This window comes from Mus musculus, chromosome 1 (assembly GCF_000001635.26).
Source record: "Mus musculus strain C57BL/6J chromosome 1, GRCm38.p6 C57BL/6J".
Taxonomy (NCBI): Eukaryota; Metazoa; Chordata; class Mammalia; order Rodentia; family Muridae; genus Mus; species Mus musculus.
In genome coordinates, this window is record NC_000067.6 from 60,972,216 (window position 1) to 60,994,717 (window position 22,502).

General features: G+C 40.7%; 1 protein-coding gene across 4 annotated transcripts in view; it reads left to right on the forward strand.

Moving 5' to 3' along the window:
• Positions 1–22,502, forward strand: part of Icos (inducible T cell co-stimulator) — a 39,550-nt gene that overhangs the window by 11,443 nt on the left and 5,605 nt on the right. The window contains exons 3-8 of one of the 4 annotated variants that reach the window (XM_006496139.2): positions 2,712–2,886; positions 3,118–3,233; positions 5,163–5,235; positions 5,663–5,801; positions 21,487–21,825; positions 22,395–22,501. In XM_006496139.2, the coding sequence (XP_006496202.1) occupies positions 5,744–5,801; positions 21,487–21,825; positions 22,395–22,501 (504 nt within the window). In that variant the 5' untranslated portion in view covers positions 2,712–2,886; positions 3,118–3,233; positions 5,163–5,235; positions 5,663–5,743. Of the gene's footprint in view, positions 1–2,711; positions 3,234–5,162; positions 5,236–5,662; positions 5,802–17,269; positions 17,467–21,486; positions 21,826–22,394; position 22,502 lie in introns of those variants that run through there. The other 3 variants (XM_006496138.2, NM_017480.2, XM_006496140.1) reach the window with 3 other exon arrangements.

A 22,502-nucleotide genomic window follows, 5' to 3' on the forward strand; every position in this document is an offset into this window, starting at 1 on the left:
ACACTGTTATCTCATTGTTTTAAACCTGGAAGGGGACGTATAATTGCTTTTCTTGGTTAACGAATAACTTTCAATGAGAAGATGTTTGACTATTAGAATAATCTTTTGTTTGATGCTTAGGGGTGGGCAACTGATGAGGTTAGAGTTAGCTTAGTATGATGAATTATTATGTGTACTGAACTAGTTCCTATGGGAAATACAAATATACTTTGGTCCATGTTCACATTATCATTTAAAAGAAAGAGAAGTGACTTACTGGTTAAGAGCATGTGTCTGCTCCTGCAGAGAGTTGGGGTTCAGTTCCCAGCACCCAAATGGGGTGTCTTATACCCCCTGTAATGTCAGCTCCAAGGAGTCCAATTCCATTTTCTGGCCTCTGTGGCCACTGCACTCATTCTCTCTCTCTCTCTCTCTCTCTCTCTCTCTCTCTCTCTCTCTCACACACACACACACACACACACACAAATAGTGACTATTGAAGAAATACGGTTCTTTCAAAAGTCAGAAGGAGTTTTTTTTTTTTAAAGACACACATCACTCAGTAAAGTTGTGGACCACCCATGTCCCAGGCACCTTGTCAGCTTTGCAGAAGCACTGTGGAAAAGGTACCTGCATTCCTTGTTGTGAGGTTACTCACAGTCTAGGGCTACAAAAAAAAAAGTGTGAGGTGATGAGAAAGTGAAAACTGTCAGAATCAAAATGGACAAAATGGAGTCACTTGTGTCAACTCAACCGTCACCTCCCCCAAAAAAATTCAAGTGGAAAGTGCATTCTAAAGGAAGGAGTCTTAAGTATGATTGGCTGATAGAAACTATTTCAGAAGAATCTTCCAGAACCACAAAGTTGTACGGAGTACTACAGCCTTACACACAAAAGTACTTCTACAAGCATCAACTATCTGCTCTAACCTCAGACTAATGACACTTTCACTGTGACTCCTCAGCGCCGGGACTACTGTTTGTCAGTATTCAATGTAATCCTCAGTTTATTTTTAAAAACTTCCCACCGCCTCACAGTGTTGGACTATGTCTTTGCTTTACTGTGGTGTGTGTGTGTGTGTGTGTGTGTGTGCGCGCCCCTTGCAATGTTCTACTAGTCCCATAGAAATGCCATAATTCTATGGACATTTCTCTCTGGGTGTTTGTTTGGTATTAGGTTGACAGAATCAAACAGGCCATCACACTCATGTGGTGAGTCTTCAGATGGGGTGTCGTATTAGATCAAATGGATGCAGAAAAACCATTGCATCTGCCCTCTTCCCTTGTAAATCACCCCCCCCCCCCAATAAAATAAAATGGGATAGAACTAACAAAAACCATTAAGTAACTAGTGAATGAAATCACCCGGGCAAGCCTTCCTCCCTTAACTAATGAATGTGAAAGCCAAGCAGGATTTCTGTGGAAGAAAGAACACCTGGAGGGAGGGCAAGGAGAAGAAAGGGGCTCCTGAAAGCAGGTGGAAGTGCCAACTGGGGGAAATGGAGAAGCCCCCACCCCCGCCCCCATCCTTCTGTGCAGCATAAGCATTTGGTGCAGGAAGAGAAAGAGCAAGCACATTGAGACATGAGGAACAAGAGCGAGAGCTGCTCTTGTGCAGGGTCATGGGGGGGGGGTGGTGGGGGCGTTTGAACCTAACCTAAGATCCACGGGAAGCCCTGGAGGGTGTGCAGCAGAGGAAGTCTACATGAACTCTGCATACATTTCCAATGTAAGTTGAAGACTTTGAAATGGGAAAAGGAGCATCTAGAAGGTGAAGAGAGAGGGGGAGGGGGAGGGGGAGGGGGAAAAGAGGATGTCGATTATGCAGTGACCCTGAGATGAGAGGAAGAAAAATGCTTGGGACATAGCTGGGAAGGACAGCTGTTGACAGGCAGAGAAAGGAGAGGGCTGGTTGAGTGGCTGGATGGCAGTGCTACTCCACAGAGAACGTGTGGAAGGAGACACCATTTTGATTAGTCTTTCCATGTCTGCCCACTTGAAAATGAAAATGCAACTTAAGGGACTGCTAGGTACTTTTAGGATGGTTATTTTACTTCCTGGTTTTTGGTTCTTGGGGCCTTAGTGTCTGAGCTCCTCTGCTCACTGAAATGTTGCTTTCTGACAGCTTTAAGCAAGGCAAAAGGAGGATATCTGCAGCGCTTGAGAAAAGCAAGCAGTCTGGCACTAGGTACTCCGCAGCTTAGAAGGCAGGAGATGCAAATGTTCTTTTATATGTAACAAACTTTCCATTCCCCACCCTCAGCTCTGGTATCTGCACACACAAATCAAAACCTTCTTAAGTCATGGAATTTAAAAAAAAAATGAAAAAAAAAAAACAAGCAAATAAAAAGTACTTCCTTGGGGGCAGGGGGGTGAATGGAATTTTTTCTCAACTTGTTTTTCAGGCACAAGAAAAGTGATTCCGAATACTTGAAACCACAAACACTTGTATTCTTTATAGAAATTTTGGGAATTGGGGATGTTGGCCATAAACACCATTTACATAGATGCTAGCTTTGCTCCCCTGCTTGGTCCCAAATGTCCTACATATTGAGGACCATGGTGGTTTAGAAGCAATCAGATTCATATCAAATAAAAACATACAGATTCACTTGAACTAAAGTGGAATTCAACCATAGCTGGTCCAACATTTTTCCCCTTGAGGTAGAAGCACTACACTTAAATTTCACTAGAAAAGTCGTTTTATTTATTTATTTATTTTTTGCATTACAGGAACTTGAAACTTCCTCTTGGGACTAAGTATACCCTTTCTCCATGAACACAAAAGGCTGATGGTGTGATGCAACTATGAACCCAAGTTCACTGCTTGTGAATGGAAAAAGCCAGCAACTCAAGGATAAGTTATCAGGGCAAGAAGAGAGATTTACTTGGAAAGTTATCAAACCGAGTAAGATAGAGAGGTGGAGGTTGTTGCCAACATGGCTTTCTAGGACAAGATGGCCTGTAGGTTATGTAGGGATTTCTGGGGAGTCACTAGGGTAGTTAGAAACTATGGATGCCACACTTCTGCGGGGCGTGGGTTGCTGTTATCTGTAGTCACTGAAATCTAGATTCTGTAAATCTGAAGTTACTGATTAGAAAGACTTATGACTCATGCCCTTTCGGTCCCATTTCCCAGAAATAGTTAATTCTCCACTGAACTACTAACTGTATAAAAGTTACTGCGCCTCTCTGAATACAGAAAGAACAGCTTTTACCCTGTTGGGTGGCCTCAGTCAGAAGGGTCGTCTTCAGGTAAGTTAGTGGCAGGTGAATAACATGTCACCCATCCATGTCACTTCTACATGTAAAGATTTCCAAAAGCTCAACTAAGAACAAACTAAGAAGAGGGAGAGTTTAGGACTTTTCTCAGTAAAAACATGACCAGGAATTTCTGGCCAGATGAACAGGGGCCAGCATCAGTGTGTGTGATGGCAGTGTAAAGTGTAGAACCTGAAGTTCCACTGTGCTGAGTTTGACCAGTACCCATTGTACCCCATGTGACCCTGGGTTAATCACACAACCTCTCCAACTCTCAGTTTCTCATAAATGACCCAGAGAGGATGAGGAGATCTTCTTGGTAGAATTGTTGGGAGACTTGAAGAATGAGTGAATGTATTAGAAATATTTCAGGTTCTCATCATCTGCATGTGACCTCCAACCTTCCTCATGAAATGTTTCTGAGCTCTAGAATTGGGGCCCCTTGGTGTTCACGAGAGCACTATACTCGTGACGTAGGAGCTAGCTCTCTGTACATAGTAAGGGGAAGGGACCCACACTAAAAAGTGTAAGTCACTTACACATGCCTCATTGAGGACAGGCTAGAACTGAGGCAGTCACAGGAGACCTCAGCTACATCTTAGTGGCAGGCCTTGGCATGAATGACTCTTTCTGGTTAGTTAAGAGTGGGCACTTGAGAACTAGACTCTTCAAATGCCAGCACAGCCACTTCCTATAGGGCTTGGGCGAGGCCAGGCCTTTTACTTTTCTTTGCCTCATTTTTCCCTATTTCTGAGATGAGGAAAATAGTGGCCCACGATTCATAAAGTAAATAACAATATGCATAGAATAATATGAATATGTATGCACACAAAAAGTCCATTAAAACAATTTAAGCATACTATTAACTATATTCATAGTATTTGGTATTCTCTATACAAAGTAAGCCATTTGTTATTCTACATTGAAGTGTGTGTGTGTGTGTGTGTGTGTGTGTGGTATGGTGTGTAGTATCCATGTGTTGTGTGTAGTCTATGAGCAGTCATTGAGAGGCCAGAAGAGGACACTGGGCACCTTCCTCTATCATTCTTCCTGCTGTTCCTTGAGACAGGGTCTCTCATGGAACCTGACACTCACCATTTTGCTTAGGCTGACTGACAAGTGAGCTCTGAGGATCCTCCTGTCTGCCCTCCTGTGGTGTTCTGTGGTTACAGGCATGCACAACCACACCCAGGTTTTGCAAGGTTGTTAAGGATTTGAACTCAGGTCCTTATGTTTGACAGCAAGTGCTTTTACCCACTGAGCCATTTCTCATCCTCTTTACCTTTAAATTATATATATCATATATATATATATATATATATATATATATATATATATATATATAATATATATACCACATATATATTATATTATATTATATTATATTATATTATATATAATATTATATATAATTAATTAAGATATATTTCATATAAAATTTAGGTGGCTGTAAATAAATTATTTGCATTATTGCCATTGCTACTGTCTTTTTTCTCTTTCTGCAGAGACAGAGATTTTTATCAGGCATCTTAGCTTTCTTGCTTCATTTGCACCATACATGCAGACAGACTCTCGAGTTTCTACAGATGACTGTAACTTAGAGAAAAGGGGTTAAGTCACTTTAAACCTGACCCTATCATTTATAAAATCATAATCTACAATGAACACCATATAAATATTATTTCTCATATTCCAGGAATATTCCTCTTTCAGATGTTTTAAAATGTCATTTTCTTAAAAACTTTCATTTATTTTCTGTCCTATTTCAAAGGCCTTACATCTCTGGAGTAAATAGCCCTGACAAATGTGTCAAAATATGCCTTATTCATAATTTGTGTTGGATCCTGCAGTCCCCAGTAGCTATTGATATAGAGATCTGAATGAATTGCTTCTGAAAATGATGGGCTTTGTGTTTCTAACCAGAAAGAGGGTCACATTTTCTTCCTGCCTTCATGATCAACAAAAATCTGTGAATTAAGCATCCACCCTACAAACGGTAATGCTTTCCACCCAGCAGTGATATGAATGGTCCATGAAGTCCCTAGAAGCACAAATGACACATAAATAGCTTTGAAAATGAAATCCATCCATCCATCCATCCATCCATCCATACATACATACATACATACATACATGCATCCATTCATCCTTCCATTCTCACATCCATCCATTCACTCATTCATACATGCATGCATCCATCTATCCATTCATCCATTCATCCATCCATCCATCCATCCATCCATTTATTCACACATCCATGTATTCATTCACACATTCATCCATCTAGTCATTCATTTACGCATCTATCCATTCATACATCACCGGGTACTTGCCATGCAGGAGGCGCTGTGATAGCTCTCCAAGTAGAAGTGGATGATAAATGTGACACCACATCAACCTCCACAAACCCACTTCCTCTCCAGAAAACTGAAAACAACTGAGATCACGACTTCACTGACACTTTTGAGCACTGGAGGAGAAGACTGCAACTGCTCCTGGCAGACATGAAGCCGTACTTCTGCCGTGTCTTTGTCTTCTGCTTCCTAATCAGACTTTTAACAGGTGAGTGGCCATCCATAGCTCTTATTGAGTTCTACTTCAAGAGAACATTAAGAAAAATCTGAAGTAGAAAAATTAAGTAAAAATGGAAAATGATTTTATTTTATTTTATTTTATTTTATTTTATTTTGTTTTTAACAAGCACAGACAGTTTCAGAGGCACTGAAGCTCACGGCTCAGGGCGTCATGCCCGGTCAGCGTGGATGTCAGTGCTTCTTTTGATACTGTGTTTTAACATGAAAAAGTACATTTCAACAGACCATTAAAATTTTAAATTACTTGTTCAAAGTTACCTGACAGTGTATAAAGTAGGAGAGTAGCTCACTCTTTTTAGAGAAAGATGAAAGGCAAGATTATTTGTGTCAAAAGAATAGAAATTGAATAGCCCTGGAAATCCTTCTATAGTAGAGAAAAAAGTGGATGACTTCCAAAAGGAAAATTTTGACTTTACTCTTACCTGGTTGGTCCTAAGTCTTAAATGTACAGTCTGCCATAGGGTTGGTGGTTTTTGTTTTGTTTTGTTGCTTTTTATTTTTGATTGTTTTGTTTTTCAAGACAGAGCCATACCAATCCTGGCTTATCTTATAAGGCTTTTAGACACTAGATATGAAGATCACCCCAAATGTAAAAAGGGGGAGAAAATGACTGACAGCATTCACTAGTCCCTCTAGACCTTAAACATTCTGGAATCTTTGACTCTTTTTCGTGGGTGACATTTATCAGACTCTACATGAGAAGTTTAAAGAGGGTCATGTGCAGTGTAAGTAATTACATACAGTCTTTTGCTGCTTCTTATTATATGCACTTACATACTGTTCTTGAAATTGGGATAAGTGAAGTGAAACATTAAGTGGTGGGAAATGCCTTTAATAGGAGAAGCAAAAGCAGAATGCTCAGTGGTATAAGTCCATCTGGAAATGCATTTTTTTCAGTGGTAGAAAGAAGGAGACATTACTTTTCTCTCCAAAAAGAAGTCAAACCTAAAATTGGATTTATTAAACATTTAGTATTGTGCTGTTTCAAAGGCACTCAAATGTTCTTAAGAAGGATGAAGAGCGAAGACCTTGTTGTATTTACCTGGAAGAAGTACTAAGAACAGCTCTGGGCCAGATGTGTTTTCTACTCTGCACGCTAGTTTTACAACCCCCCTGAAAAGCTTAGCAGCATACGTGAAACAAGAAAAACCATGGCAGGGAGATCCACTCATTTACTCATCCACTCATCCGTTCATTCACGCATCACTGGACACTTGCCATGCAGGAGATGCTGGGCTGGCTATTGTATAAACAGTGGTGAGCAAGACCAGGCAGGCCCACTCTGCTGAGACTAGCTGAGTACTAGTGAAAGAGACATGAATCAAACAATCGTATGAATTGATGGCAAGAGAGGGCACCAAGGATCCAGGTCAGACAGGGAGGTGTGTGTGTGTGTAGCTAGAGCCATACAGACTGTTCTGTGGAAATGACGCTTGAGTTGAAATTGGAAGGACAGATAGGAATCAGTGGGAAGAGCAGTGTCAAGAGAGGAAAGACAATTCAATGGAAAGTCAATCCAAAGGATCTGTAGTTTTCAAGGAAGGTCAGAGGGCTGATGTGGCTGAGCACAGGGAGGAAGGGAAGCTGGGCATGATGCCAGATGAGGCTAAGAAAGAAGTCAGTGGTCAGACTTCTCAGCCCACAGGGCCATGCTAAAGAGTTTGGAATTTCTTCCAAGAACATTTGTACAAGTTATTGCATGGTTGGTTTGGGATGCATCAAAAGTTTTCTGTATCCCAAACCCATTCGGGTAGTTGTGGTGGTGGTGCTGTACTCAAAAGACTTGTATCAACAGTGGTGTCATTTCTGTAGAGGGATGGATTCAGCTGTAGGATTCTCATGAGTTGCCAAGCTAAGCTGATCAATAAGATCTTCTGGAATAGTCACCTGAGATCCTTAGTGAGTAAAAACCAATGTTCGTTAGTCTTATGACACAAAAAAAACTGTGTTATGTAGAATGCCATTTTCCAATGACAGGTAAACAGGGGTAATAAACATGCCAATGATCATCATATTAAACGTTGCCCTAGGTCACACACACCCAGGAACTCCTAATTTCATAGCTATAAACAGAACCAAACTGCAGGAAACTAAACACTCATGGGTAGTTATAACACTTTTAGTGTTTCTAACTCTTGGCTCTGTCTTGACAAAATGATACAGGGATTCTTGCCCTCAGGCAGTACTGATAAAGACTCATAAACCAGGGAAGGCTAAGTGATTTGTCACACAACACTTAGTGGCAGAACCATTGGTAGAAGCCCAATGTGCCCAGCTCCATTGAAGATTTGTGAACAACACAAATTAAGAAGATTGAGAATTAAGAAGGTTGAGAGTCTTGAACATTCCCAGTCTTCAATGGATCTCAGTGTAAAAGTCTACAAAATATTTTTGTTTTAATGATTCTGGAATGGCAGAAGGCTCTTTCTTACAGAAGGATCCGCAGAAAGAAGCTATAAGAGAAGAGCCCCTACTTGGGCAATGGGGGTGGTGTGGGTGACCTGCTGAATTCTGGCTTTAGGAAGACTACTTTGAAGGCAGTGTAGAGTGAAGCCAGTGGCAATGACTGACAGCTGGTGATATCCAGCAAATGCTTGTCTCAGAAGGTATTCTCCTAGGAAGCTGGGATGGTAGACCTCAGACTCACTCTATCTCTGACAGTGACTGAACAGTTACTCGAGAATCCCACCATCTCTGGAGAAATAGCCATTTGGTGTTCTTAGCACCAGATCCTCCCCACAGAGCTCAGAGAGGTCTGGGGTGATGAGCTGACCTCTGGGTCCTCCCTTTGAGCACCTGTTTCTAGAATTCAAACTGCATTGAAAAACTCTGCATTGCTAACCTTTTGTCTGGATAGATGAATGTAAGCCATTCTCAGCATGATAAGCCTTGATTTTATGCCTCCAAGAGTGTATGTATTTACCTCTGATTTTCCTGTGTTATTTAATCTCCTTGTTTTTCTCTGTGTTTTGTTGAGATAGTAACCTTTCCTTTTAAATTCTCTGGTGAATATGAAAGGCTGACGATACTTTTTTTTTTTTAAAGATTCTTTTTATTTTATGCAATTGGATGTTTTGTCTATACTTAACGCCTGTACACCACATTCATATCTGGGGTCCATGGAGGCCAGAAGAGGGTATCAGGCTCCTTGAACTGAGGTTAGAGATGGCTATGAACCACCATGAAGGTGTAGAGATTTGAACTCAGATCCTCCAGAACAGCAGCAAGTGCTCTTAGTAACCAAGTCATCTCTCCAAGCCCTGATGACACTTCTTAATCTATCAAGTTGTTATGTTCAGAGAACCATAATGAATAATTAGTTAAATTTATTCATTGCTGGGAATTGATCCCAGGACCTTATGCTTGCTAACATGTGTTCTACAACTGAGCTGCACTTCCAGTCCCATTTACTACTTTTTTATAGAAATAAGCATTGTTGTGCTGTCGTCTGTAATGCCTAACCCCTAGTTGCCACACTGGCATAAGAACCTTGAAGTGACCTTCTCTCTGCCACTCTTCCACTGGCCCCATCATTGGTCCACGCATGGCCTTAGTTGAAATCGCCTCAAGTAAGAGCATTGCTGTGTTCCCTCCTGAGAGCACTCCTCTCCTGTCCCTCTAACCCTTTCTTTGTCCTTCTATCACAGAACTGGACTTCAGAGTCAGCATCAATGTGGATGCTGCTCCTTTCTTGAGGCCTCTGATTTAACCAGTGCTCAGAGCCCTTCTGTTAGTCTCAACACAGGGGACTATGTCTCCCTCCTTAAACATTGGGGGGAAACCTTTATGGCTTAAAGTTACTAGTACCACAGACACCATTCTCGTGACTACGAGTTCTAGTCTGTAGTTGCTCTCCCTGGAGGTTTTCATCTAAGCTCTGTGGCTTTCTGGATTGCAGATTAAGCACTTTATGCTAGTCTGAGTCTTTTTTTTTTTTTTTTTAACTTAATCAAAGAAAAATCTTTCTAGTATTTAGTGAAAAACAATTTTTAGACAAGGTCTCAGGTAGCCTACTCTGGCTTTGAACTTTGGATTCTCCTTCTACACCTCCCTAGTACTGGGATTATAGGTATGGGCCACCACTGGTCTATGAGGTTGGAGACTGAACCTAGGGCCTCCTGTATGCCAGACCCTACCAACTGACCAACTGCCATACTTGTAGAACTCTGTGATCTTGAAAGCCGCTCATTTTAACATTGAAATTCAAGGATTTCACCCTCACATGGCTCTCTTTCTCACGTATTTTCATGAACTCTGTCTGGGACCAGACACTCCGTCTCAATTTGTGAACTCAAACTTTATTCCTTATTTCCAGTAATTTTTTTCTTCTTCTAGTGTTGGATCACATTTTCTTCTTTGTCTCCCCCTCTTTCTAGAAATTTCTATTACTCTCACGTGAAACCTTTCTCACCAGTGTGAACAAAATTCCTCTCATTTTTATGCTTATTAACTACAGCTTCTTCAGATCTATTAAGCTTTTAAAGTTACTAGAACCTTACAAGTAACCTGTAGGCACACAGAGAAAGAAAACAACCCAACTCTTGTCTTAGCTTTGCCCACAACACCATCTATAGCATTTGTTACTCGATGTAAAATGTTCACACCAGCAAGTGTAATAAATTGAATGAATATTGTCACCTATGCTACCTTCCTCTTCTAAGATCATTCGATCATTCTGTTTGAGATGTAAAGTGAATTCCTGAGCTCTCCAATTTAGAAAAGATTTAAATCATTCATATTTTCTACATAAGTGGTGACTGTGTTTCTTAATCTTCTAATAAACAAGTTACTTGTCTAGTAAACAAAGTCTGTTACGTGGTAGGTTTCAGTCAATCTGGGAAGAAGAAAATATTAAATTTATATAAAAATTCAAAATTATGTTTTAAAAAGTAGAGCCTAAGTATGTGCAGACCATGAAACATGGAAGTTGAAGCTGTTGGTCAAGCCATGGTTTGGTTTCACTGGTTTGGTCTGTAAAGTTGTCTAAAACAGACAATGGTGTGCAAATCTGAAGAGAGACTAGAACTTGGGGCTGGGAGCTTCTGAGGGCCATGAATGGTAGTGTGTTTCTATGACTGCTTTGCTCAAGGAAAAGTGGAGAAGAGATAGGTTATGACTAAGCAGAGCAATAGACTCAAGTGTTTGTGTGAACTTGACCATGGGTGCTGATGAATCAACTTTTTCTGAGTCATGTTGTTGCAGGTAAAGTACTTCCCACAAGCAATCCAAGATTTTTCAGAGGGGACTGCTTTTACATTTGAGAAATCAGACTTAAACAGCTAGTGTTTATGCTGGCCTTGGAGAATCCATCCATGCAACAGAAACAACATAGGCACTTCATTACACTCAAAATCAGTTTGTACCATCTAAGATTCAAGCAAAAATACTATAAAATGTCTGTTTGCACTTGTTTAATTATACATATATAATTGCATTTTTACAGGAAGACAAATTACTGGAAAAATTTCGTGAGAAATTTCGACCCTGATATCAAGAATTCAGATTATTTTTTCAGGTTTAAATACACAGGGCAGCTTAATACACAGTGGTTGATAAATAAATATCTAGATAACTAAAGGTGTTAAACACATGTAATTGCATGTTTGAGGAGCAATCTTACTTTTATTTGGTGGCTAATTGCTTTTTAGTCACAGAACACATGCACAGCACCAATGCAAGCACTAAGTATTTGTCAAACTAATACATACACCTTAAAGGAAAAGAAGAAAGGCTAAGAGGAATTTGCACCTCTCACTTAACATTTCTTTTCCCATAGCAAATCTCTTCAGATCCTGTACTTCAGTGTCTGTAAAGTGAGGGGTCTGGATGAGGATATCAGACTGGGAGGCCCATTCAGTAAGTGGACTCTGAGGTCACATTGATTCAATGGACAACTTATAGTTACTGCTGACTTTATTAGCTTGGATAAAGGCTATTGGATATATATAAATATATATATATATAAAGCCTTAGTTTCCCCAGTTGTAAAACAGGGATTAAGAAATGACCGTCTGACTTAAAAGTTAGCTTTGGAAAGCAAGTGATATATTTTTTATAATACATTTAGGAATGTACCCTGTAAGTAGTTAATACAATGGAAGCTCCTGAAAATGATTGGGATTCAAAAAATTGGATGGGCATCAATCATTTTGAATCTTTGGCCTTGCCTTGTAATGTAAGCGCTCCCCAATTTCCAGCAAATAAGACCTCTTTCTCCATTTGTCTTATTTTCTTGGTCCATGCTAAGAGCATGTTGAACCTTCATGGCCTAATCTTCATTTATTTAAAAAAAAAAGTATCTTTGAATTCCTACTGTGTTCCAGATCCCAGGAGCAATGCAATTCTTATCCTTGTAGACTTCATGATTAAATGACAAGAATAATTAGGATCTACTATATATGTTAGAAATATGTTGGCTAAGTAAAATGTTAAGAGCATAGAGTTAGGAGTCTTTGGGCATCTCAGCAACAGATAAAGGGAAGATTTGCTACTTAAAACAGTTCTTAAAGAATGAAGGAGTATTTCTAGTGGGATAAGGGGCAGATTGAACTTTGTAGTTTGTAGAAACAGAAGAAGTGCTGTGGAGGGGATGGCCTACAACTTCAGTATGGCTGGACCAGATGGCCCATGGGATCACGGAGGCTTTGGTGTCATGCCAAAGAGACAGGCTTTTTACCTTATAAGCAACAGGGGACTAATGAAGACTTTCAAGCTGGGGAATAAAATGTTCTTTAGAAACCCAATTTTAGAGGCAGATGGAGGAAAGAGACAGACATGTGTGTGTGTGTGTGTGTGTGTGTGTGTGTGTGTGTGTGTGTGTGTGTGTTTATTTTGGAGTGGGGATGGGCAGCTAAGAAGTTGCTTCTACAGATGGAAGAAGACACAAATAAGGTTTGGATTGGCAATTGGAACAGAGAAGAAAGACTAAGTACAAGAGATTTCTATAAGCTAGAGTCAACTGAACTTAGTGACTGATTGGATGAAAGAGTCAGAGAGGAGAAGAGATGATGAAGGCTCTGCGTGTCCTGGGCCTGGTCAGTGATTCTCTAAAGATACAGTGTAGGGTTTAGTGAGTGAATAAGGTTTTGCTTGGGCATGCTACACTTGATGTGTTGACTGTATCTAGAGAGAGATGCTAAAACGGATAGGAAATTGGCCTGGAGGGCTGAGCTGGAGATAAGCATCAATGTAAATGAGTTCACACACAGATGTCCTTGTGTGTGAGCTTAAAGCACTGTGCATGGCAACTGGGAAGAGGAAAGCAATATTTGTATTCATGATCTCAACACCAATCTCCCCTCCCCTCTGTGGAATAGAGCTGATTTCACTTAATCTCATGTGATTTCCTTCCTATGATAATTTCAAACCAGTGGCAGCGAGATCACTAACAGAGTAGTTTATTTGCAAATTAATTATGCTGTGAATATTGATTCAAAGTTTTACAGCACCTTTGGGGTTTTTCCATTTTCACAAAGAAAATAACTTTTAACTAGAAGAAAATGGGACTTTCACTTTTCTTATTATACATGCTTAGAAAACCAAGGTTGTTTTCCCCTCCCTTTCAGAGTTCCTTGGAGAGTAAAAGCAGCTGTCATAGTGTGTGTGTGTGGGGGGGGGGGATAGAGGGAGGGAGGGAGAGAGAGGGGGGAGAGGGAGAAGGAGGGAGGGAGGGAGAGAAGGAGAAAGGGAGGGAGGGAGAGAGAGAGAGAGAGAGAGAGAGAGAGAGAGAGAGAGAGAGAGAGAGAGAGAGAGAGAACATTTTGGTTTGTGGGGGTTGTCTCCAGTTTTCCTTACATTTTTGGTCTGCTTTCTCTAAATGGCATAGGGTTTATTTTGCTCACTCATCCTACTATGGAACCTACTCTCTCTTACTGGGTTTAGGGATGTTTTTGAATTATAATGTGAGTGTAGGCACAATATACAGATAAGAGCCTACCAGCCAGGATTCTAAAGGGTTTAGCTAGTGGACTCATAAGTGCCACGCACTCTGGTTGAGTCAGCCTGTCCCAGAGGGTCTGCGGCACACAAGAAATGGCAGTTTTTATGAAAGATGAAAGACTGGTAGAAAACACATTTTTAAAATAATGCTAAAATTCACGAGTAGAAGATCAAATGTAACAAGTCTCTAATACAATCATCTTAACTCTGATAAAAGTCTTTTGTGTCACACTCTCGTGCTATACTGAGCCACCTGAAGCTTATCATTGTTTGACTGCAGAAAATATGTTTAATAAGCACTATCAATAATTGCAAACTCAGAAGATCTTATCGCTCACTCTGAGACCTTTGTAGAGGTTTGTGGTTAGAAGTCTGAGTTAAAAAGAATAAAATCACATTGCTAGTCTGTTTTATATCCTCTGCATGGTGTGGGGTCTCTATATGTTTCTTTAAAGCTTTTTTTCAACCAGAGCTAATACAACTGCTTATAGAGTCCCAGCTGCGTAAGTCCTAGGTGCACTATCTGATACTTAAAAATAAAATACGTTGGATATCAAAGGCATCAATTTGCAAGTAGAATCTCTGAATTCTCCTGGATTCTTTCTTCGGGGAGGGACCTTTCTCAAGAGGTTTTCTTCTTTTTCCTCCTCTTCCTTCTCCTCTGTTCAGCTTCTTTTTTCTGTTGGTTGGGATATCACCTCGCTTTGTAGTCAAGGCTGGGCTTGAGCTCACTATGTAGCTCAGGATGGGCTTGATCCTACGGCAATTCTTCTGCTTCAGCCTCCTATATGTTGGGATTATAGGATGCATTATCATACTGGCTCCAGAGATCTTAACCGTCCCTAAAATAAAAGACACAAATGCTCTTATTTTTGGAAAAAAAGAAAAGAAAAGAAAAGAAAAAGATCTAAAAACTCCCATAATACAAAAGCTCTGACTTTGCTTTTGAAAACAGTCCATTGGTAGTATTATATCATAAAATCCACTTTATTTTAAAAACTATTATAAAAATCACAACAGCAGGTGACACTTTTGAGCCTGGTGAGAAGAGTATACCCTATAAGATGTAGTGCTCTGAGTGATTAAAAAAATAAATCTACCACCTCTTCTCTAGAGTGAATATCATCTAGATGTGTCAACAGAGGGCACATGTACATTGCTATCAAAGTGTTCCACTTAACACTCAGATTTTAAGACATCACAAGGATATAAATGAGCACATTACTATTTGTGCTTTAGCTTAAGTGTTGAAATGTGTATCATTGGTGCTTGGATTTAAAAAAAATCACTAATATGTGGTGTTTATAGACATTCGGTGGATTAGCAGAATGCTTGTTCTGGCGGCCCATGGCCTGTTCACACACTGGGCAGATTAAACTATTATATATTTCAAGAGAGTTAAAGAATCAGAATTAAACCTGTCTGGCCCTAAGTAATCATGAAAAGGGAAAAAATCAAACAAACAAACCTGTCAGTTAGCTTGGCAAACCTTTTTGAACCTGGTAGGTATCTACAGTTAAGAGTATCACTCCCACCCATTTTTCTGTCTTTCTCCCCCTGTGTGTGTGTGTGTGTGTGTGTGTGTGTGTGTGTGTGTGTGTGTATTAGAGCCTGTGCATATGTGTATGCATGCATGCATCTTGAGGCTAGAGGTTAATGACCGGTGCCTTTCTCTAGTGTTCTTTACGTTTCTTTGAGACAGCATCTTTCACTGACCCTGAAGCTCACCGATTTGGCTTGAGTAGCTCTATTTGGCTCTATTGGCTTTTTTTTTTTAAGTTCTTTCTTTATTTCATCCTTGACCAAGGTATCATTTTTTTCCATTTTCATTAGGTATTTAGCTCATTTACATTTCCAATGCTATACCAAAAGTCCCCCATACCCTCCCCCCACTCTCTACCCACCCACTCCCCCTTTTTGGCCCTGGCGTTTCCCTGTACTGGGGCATATAAAGTTTGCAAGTCCAATGGGCCTCTCTTTGCAGTGATGGCCGACTAGGCCATCTTTTGATACATATGCAGCTAGAGACAAGAGCTCCGGGGTACTGCTTAGTTCATATTGTTGTTCCACCTATAGGGTTGCAGTTCCCTTTAGTTCCTTGGGTGCTTTCTCTAGTTCCTCCATTGGGGGCCCTGTGGTCCATTCAATAGCTGACTGTGAGCATCCACTTCTGTGTTTGCTAGGCCCTGGCATAGTCTCACAAGAGACAGCTATATCTGGGTCCTTTCAGCAAAATCTTGCTAGTCTTTGCAATGGTGTCAGCGTTTGGAAGCTGATCATGGGATGGATCTCTGGATATGGCAATCAGTAGATGTTCCATCCTTTCGTCACACTTCCAAATTTTGTCTCTGTAACTCCTTCCATGGGTGTTTTGTTTCCTATTCTAAGAAGGGGCAAAGTGTCCACACTTTGGTCTTCTTTTCTTGAGTTTAATGTGTTTAGCAAATTGTATCTTATATCTTGGGTATCCTAAGTTTCTGGGCTAATATTCACTTATCAGTGAGTACATATTGTGTGAGTTCCTTTGTGATTGGGTTACCTCACTCAGGATGATGCCCTCCAGGTCCATCCATTTGGCTAAGAATTTCATAAATTCATTCTTTTTAATAGCTGAGTAGTATTCCATTGTGTAGATGTACCACATTTTCTGTATCCATTCCTCTGTTGAGGGGCATCTGGGTTCTTTCCAGCTTCTGGCTATTATAAATAAGGCTGCTATGAACATAGTGGAGCATGTGTCCTTCTTACCAGTTGGGGCATCTTCTGGATATATGCCCAGAAGAGGTATTGCTGGATTTTCCGGTAGTACTATGTCCAATTTTCTGAGGAACCGCCAGACTGATTTCCAGAGTGGTTGTACAAGCTTGCAATCCCACCAACAATGGAGGAGCATTCCTCTTTCTCCACATCCTCGCCAGCATCTGCTGTCACCTGAATTTTTCATCTTAGCCATTCTGACTGGTGTGATGTTAATGAATTCCAAGACTTTCTCCCTAGCCACTCTCAGTGCTGGGGTTATCTAGGCAGGCTGGCATACTCACCTTTGTTTATGGGTGCTGGGGATCTGAACTGACGTCTCAGACTTGCATGGAGCTCCCCAGTCATAGTGCACTGCTGTCGCTCTTTATATTAATGAGCCAAACTCAGCTAAAGGCTAAGAAGAATTTATGATTTGATATTTAGCACATCCGTCCTATAGGTACAAAGTAATTTCAAGGTAAGTATTTAACTACTGTGGTTGCAAACATTCAAATTGCACGTTTACAGTTGCCAAACTTTTTTTTTTCAGACTGAAAGCTTAAAACTTAAGCATAGGGAATGTGGAAACATGAGTCAGTCTTCTCATTAGCACATTCAATAATGGAAAGGTGAGCCAGGACGTGTTTAAGCTAAGAATGATCATCAACATGAATATTCATGAGTACCTGATAGATGACACTTTGGAGGCTGCTGTTGATTTTAATACCCTCGGTTCTGCATATAAGAAAAACTGAACTCTTCCTAGCCATCCCATATCATTCTGTAGGCAAGAAAGATAGTTGCACTCATTTTAGCATTTTCCAGAGTCCTTGGAATATTCTTTTTTAAAAAGAAGATCGTGGGAAACATGATATCATTGAAGGGAACTCACCTGGCAGTGAAGATGTCTCTCTTGATTGTCTGTGATCTCTTCTAGATGCGTTAACCCACAGAAAGTAAGTGTTGGAAAGGATCTCTCTCTCTCTCTCTCTCTCTCTCTCTCTCTCTCTGTGTGTGTGTGTGTGTGTGTGTATGCGCGTGTGCACACACACTCGAGTGCACAGAAGTACATATATATGTACATGTGTGTATGGTCAACATTAGGTGTCTTCCTTAGTCACTTTTGACCTTGATTTCGAGACAGGGTCTCTCCCAGAACTCAAGATCACCATTTTGCCTCGTATGTGCTCTGCAAGTCCCTAGGTTCTGCCTGTTTCCGATCCTGCAGCACCAGGTTATCAATGCACACTGCCATGCCAGGCTTCTGGTGTCCAAACCCAAGCCTTCATGCTTGTGTAATAAGCAATTTTCCCACTGAGCCATCTCTCCAGAAAGAACTCTTTAAAGACACTCTTTTCACTTATTTTACAGACGGAAAGAGAGGCATTCGCAGGGGTATTCTAGGCAGAGACCTGCATGCCAGGCATGAGGCAGAACCCAAACTGTGCTCTTCGGTTCCTTGAGCAGCACTGTACAGCAGTCCCAAAGCTAATTTTCACCTAGTGCCGGCTTGATGGTCATAGTGTAGGCAAAGAAGGGGAAGCTGCTGACACACTTTTTATGTGATGTGTGTATACAGAGGCTATAGACAGTTTTGACCCAGGATCTCTTTGTGGTTTGCTTGCTGCCATTCTAAAGTCTCTGGGAAATTTTCTCTGAACAATGCTAAAGGAACCGAGAAGCTGTCCGCTGGCTGATCTTATCTTCTGCAGCAGATAGCAGAGACAGAGGCTGCAGCACAGCAGGAGTGCAACTTGGCACTTACTGGCGGAAAGTCCTCAGACAGCGCAACTTCAACTTCACTGGAAGCCAGTGCACCCCTTGTTGTGGTCCGATCTCACCCCCTTTGCTTTTAACTTGCTCCTTTAACTCTATGAAAAGAAGCGAAAGCCGCTTTATTTTCCTTCTGCGTGCTTTTAGACTGTAAGACAAAACACCCAGCAGAGGTGTGAACAAACAATAAATGAACCCTTAGAGTGAATAACCATGACACAGGCTACCTCACCCCCACAATTACCTCAAGCCAAGGATAAAGTGTTGTTAGCACACACACACACACACACACACACACACACACACACACACAGACCCTTTTGCTTTCTATGTTCTTTACGGATGCAAACTCTCTTCTCCCCTTCAGGCAAGAGCATTATGGGTGGATTTTGTAGCAGCCATTCAGGTGTTTGTTGCACCTCTGCTCTCAGTGGTGATGCAGCAAATCAAAACGTGTGTACATTCACTATCTTTATAATGTGTTCTGGGCAGACAGGTGGCTTCTTTTGGCACACATGTGATTTCTAATTCTGCTGCCTCATGGATAGTCTGTATAGCTTCTATGAAGACATCACTGCTGTGTCCTAGACTTGCATTGTTTGGAAGGTAGTCAGTGCTATCAATTTTAGACACTCTAGATGGTCGTATGTCTAGCGGTGTATTTTTTTTTTTGAATTATAAATTCTAAAATGTATGATTTATTAGATTCACTTTCTTTTTTATTGGGTATTTTATTTATTTACATTTCAAATGTTATTCCCTTTCCCAGTTTCCCCTCTGGAAACCCCCTATTCCATCCCCCTCCCCCTGCTTCTATAAGGGTGCTCCCCTTATAGGTGGGTGGATGACCCACCTACTCCTGCCTTCCTGCCCTGGCATTCCCCTATACTGGGCATCATGCCTTCACAGGACCAAGCGCCTCTCCTCCCATTGATGACTGACAAGGCCATTCTCGGCTACATATGTGGCTGGAGTCATGGGTCGCTCCATGTGTACTCTTTGGTTGGTGGTTTAGTCCCTGTAAGCCCGGGGTAGGGGTTGGGGGTCAGGTTAGTTGATATTGTTGTTCTTCCTATGGGGCTGCACACCCCTTCAGCTCCTTCAGTCCTTTTTCTAACTCCTCCATTAGGGACCCCGTGCTCAGTCCAATGGTTGTCTTGGAGCATTCACCTCTGTATTTGTAAGGCTCTGACAGAGCCTCTCAGGAGACAGCTATTTGTAAAATCAACTCCACATCTTTTCTACCTGGCTCGAATTTTTACTTTTAAAGTCTAGGGTAATGGCAGTCCCAGATGACTCTGACTAAAATCCCCGGACAGAGACTTTTCTGGACTACACCCAACATGAGTGTCAGTTTCCTGAGGTTTCTCTGTATTCCAAGGGCCCTTCCAGCATTCTTTGAAAAGCAGATTATTGAAGGAAACACCCCCAGCCTCCTTGCTTTGCTGACTCTAGGAGATAAAGCAGAAAAAGAAAGAAAGAAGAGCAAAATCGCCACGGAAGTCCTGCTCCCGCCCCTGGTTCCAGGGCCTTGTTTACTTTGAGCTGCATTTTCTAGGGTAATTACTTAATCCCAGCAACACTACCTTTAGGCACTCTGTTTACCATTTCCTGTTTTATGGTTGAATAAAGTGTGTTGACTGATACAATTAGAAGCTGGAACACTTGTTGTTTGTCTTTTATAGCCATGCCTCTCATTGGAAAATAACCCCTAGGACTATGAGAGGAATGCACTCAGGGCTAGAGGCACTAAAATAAATATATGAATTGATAAATAAATTCAAAGGGATTTTGATGAAGCTTAAAAGATGCTAAGGCACCAAGCAAATTGATGCTGATCTTAATGTAAGCGGTACCCTTCTTTAAGGAAGTAATATGCTAAGATGAATTTGGACAAATGCCATAGTGTTTACAGAAAAGCCAAGTGCTGAGAAAAGTCCTGGTACCACCCCAGTGCTAATTTTAATAAAGCATGGAAAATGGACACTGATGGCTCAGTATACACTCATTAAATGATCACAACAATATAATAATGCGTTTGCTATGCAAAATAATGCCACTAAAAGTCAAAATCAAAAATACAGAAATATTTTTTGTTTTACTAGGGATGGGTATTTTTTCTTTAAACTTTTTTTGTATTGTTTGATATTTTTAAGGAAAAAAAAAGAGATTTAGCAACTTGAGTAAGAACTACCATTCTGATATTTTTCCAAACAATTTTAGTGTAAAGTTTTTCATTAAAAAAAGATACATCATTTTAAAAAAGTGACATAAACCAAACAATTTGAACCTATAAGCCAGTAGTTCACAATCTATAACCAGGTTAAAACCATTTCAGTGTCTTCCTCCTGTGATCTCCATGAAGCCCTCAAGGCCAACCCTGGTTCCAGTGATCCTAAAAAGTGAAAAATGAGCAAAACCCTGGGACCTCACCTTGATGACTGGGTCAATTCGGTTCTTAGTGAATGGAAGACATGCTATTGTCCAATCATAGCAGAGCTGTTTCTTTCCTTTCCAGTTGGAGGATGTAATTCTCTCTGTCTCTGTCTGTCTCTGTCTCTGTCTGTCTGTCTCTCTCTCTATATATATATCTATATCTATCTATATATGCACATATATATTTAATTTTAGCTCCAGTAAATTTGCATACTTTTAAAAGCTTTTATTTGCCATAATATCTCCCTAAAAGTTTTTCCTTATTAAGTTAAAAGAGACTCATGCTGTGGTTTCAGGTTTAAACCTTCTTTAAAGGCATTTTCTGACCCTACAGTGAATACTGTAACACACCACCGAGCCCTACCACATTTCCCCAGAGGGCACGTCTTTGTTCCTTAGTATAAATGATGGCAAATCAACACGCGTTTATCTGTTTACCATCTGCGTCCCCCACCCCCATCCCCAGTGTGGAACCTGTAAAAGCGTGGAGACTATCTGAGTCATATTATCTAAACATGTTACTTGATACATAACATTTTATATTCTGTCTATCACATGAAAAGCCCATTTCTCATTAGGTGTATTCTAGTGCATAGTTTTCTCTTGTCACATTCTGGTTTTGTTTGCTTGGCTATAAGATCTTTCATTTTGGTATACATAGGAGTGGCTTTATAAAAAGAAATCACTTAAGTTCTCACTTAAAAATAATTATTATGGCAATGTGTTCACAACATAACACACTTGCTTTGTTCTCTTTTTTCATCCAGGAGAAATCAATGGCTCGGCCGATCATAGGATGTTTTCATTTCACAATGGAGGTGTACAGATTTCTTGTAAATACCCTGAGACTGTCCAGCAGTTAAAAATGCGATTGTTCAGAGAGAGAGAAGTCCTCTGCGAACTCACCAAGACCAAGGGAAGCGGAAATGCGGTGTCCATCAAGAATCCAATGCTCTGTCTATATCATCTGTCAAACAACAGCGTCTCTTTTTTCCTAAACAACCCAGACAGCTCCCAGGGAAGCTATTACTTCTGCAGCCTGTCCATTTTTGACCCACCTCCTTTTCAAGAAAGGAACCTTAGTGGAGGATATTTGCATATTTATGGTAAGGCATTGGCTGCTTTTATCATCGTGCCTTAAAAGTATATGCTCATCTCCAAGACTTCTCCCACCAAGGGAAATACACCTCTCTCTCTCTCTCTCTCTGTGTGTGTGTGTGTGTGTTGTGTTGAAATTCCTTTAGAAGTAGTTGACAGCAGCTCATTTTGGATGAAATATTCATGAAATGATATGTCGTTAATATTAGTTGATATTTATTTGGAATAAGTGATTTATTTACATACACTGTTAAGTTAGAATTAGGGCACAGTCTTTCGAAATCTTTCATGACTCAGTGGCTATTCCGTCTACTTGCCTAAGGTTGGAAGCAGCTTGGAGAATGAGGTGAGCCGAGTGAACATCAGTGTTACACCAAGTATGTTCCCACGTGGTCTTGTGAAAGCAGCAGACAGGAAGGCACCACCTATTAGTCACATTTGTAAACACACTAGATTCGTAAAGTTTCTTGATTAAAAACCTTCTTTACATTTTATGAAAGCATTCTCTACTTATGAATGAGGACACAGTCTTTCATTCAGGGTCTTTCATCAACATACTTTCCCCTCTTCAACCCAGAATCCCAGCTCTGCTGCCAGCTGAAGCTCTGGCTACCCGTAGGGTGTGCAGCTTTCGTTGTGGTACTCCTTTTTGGATGCATACTTATCATCTGGTTTTCAAAAAAGG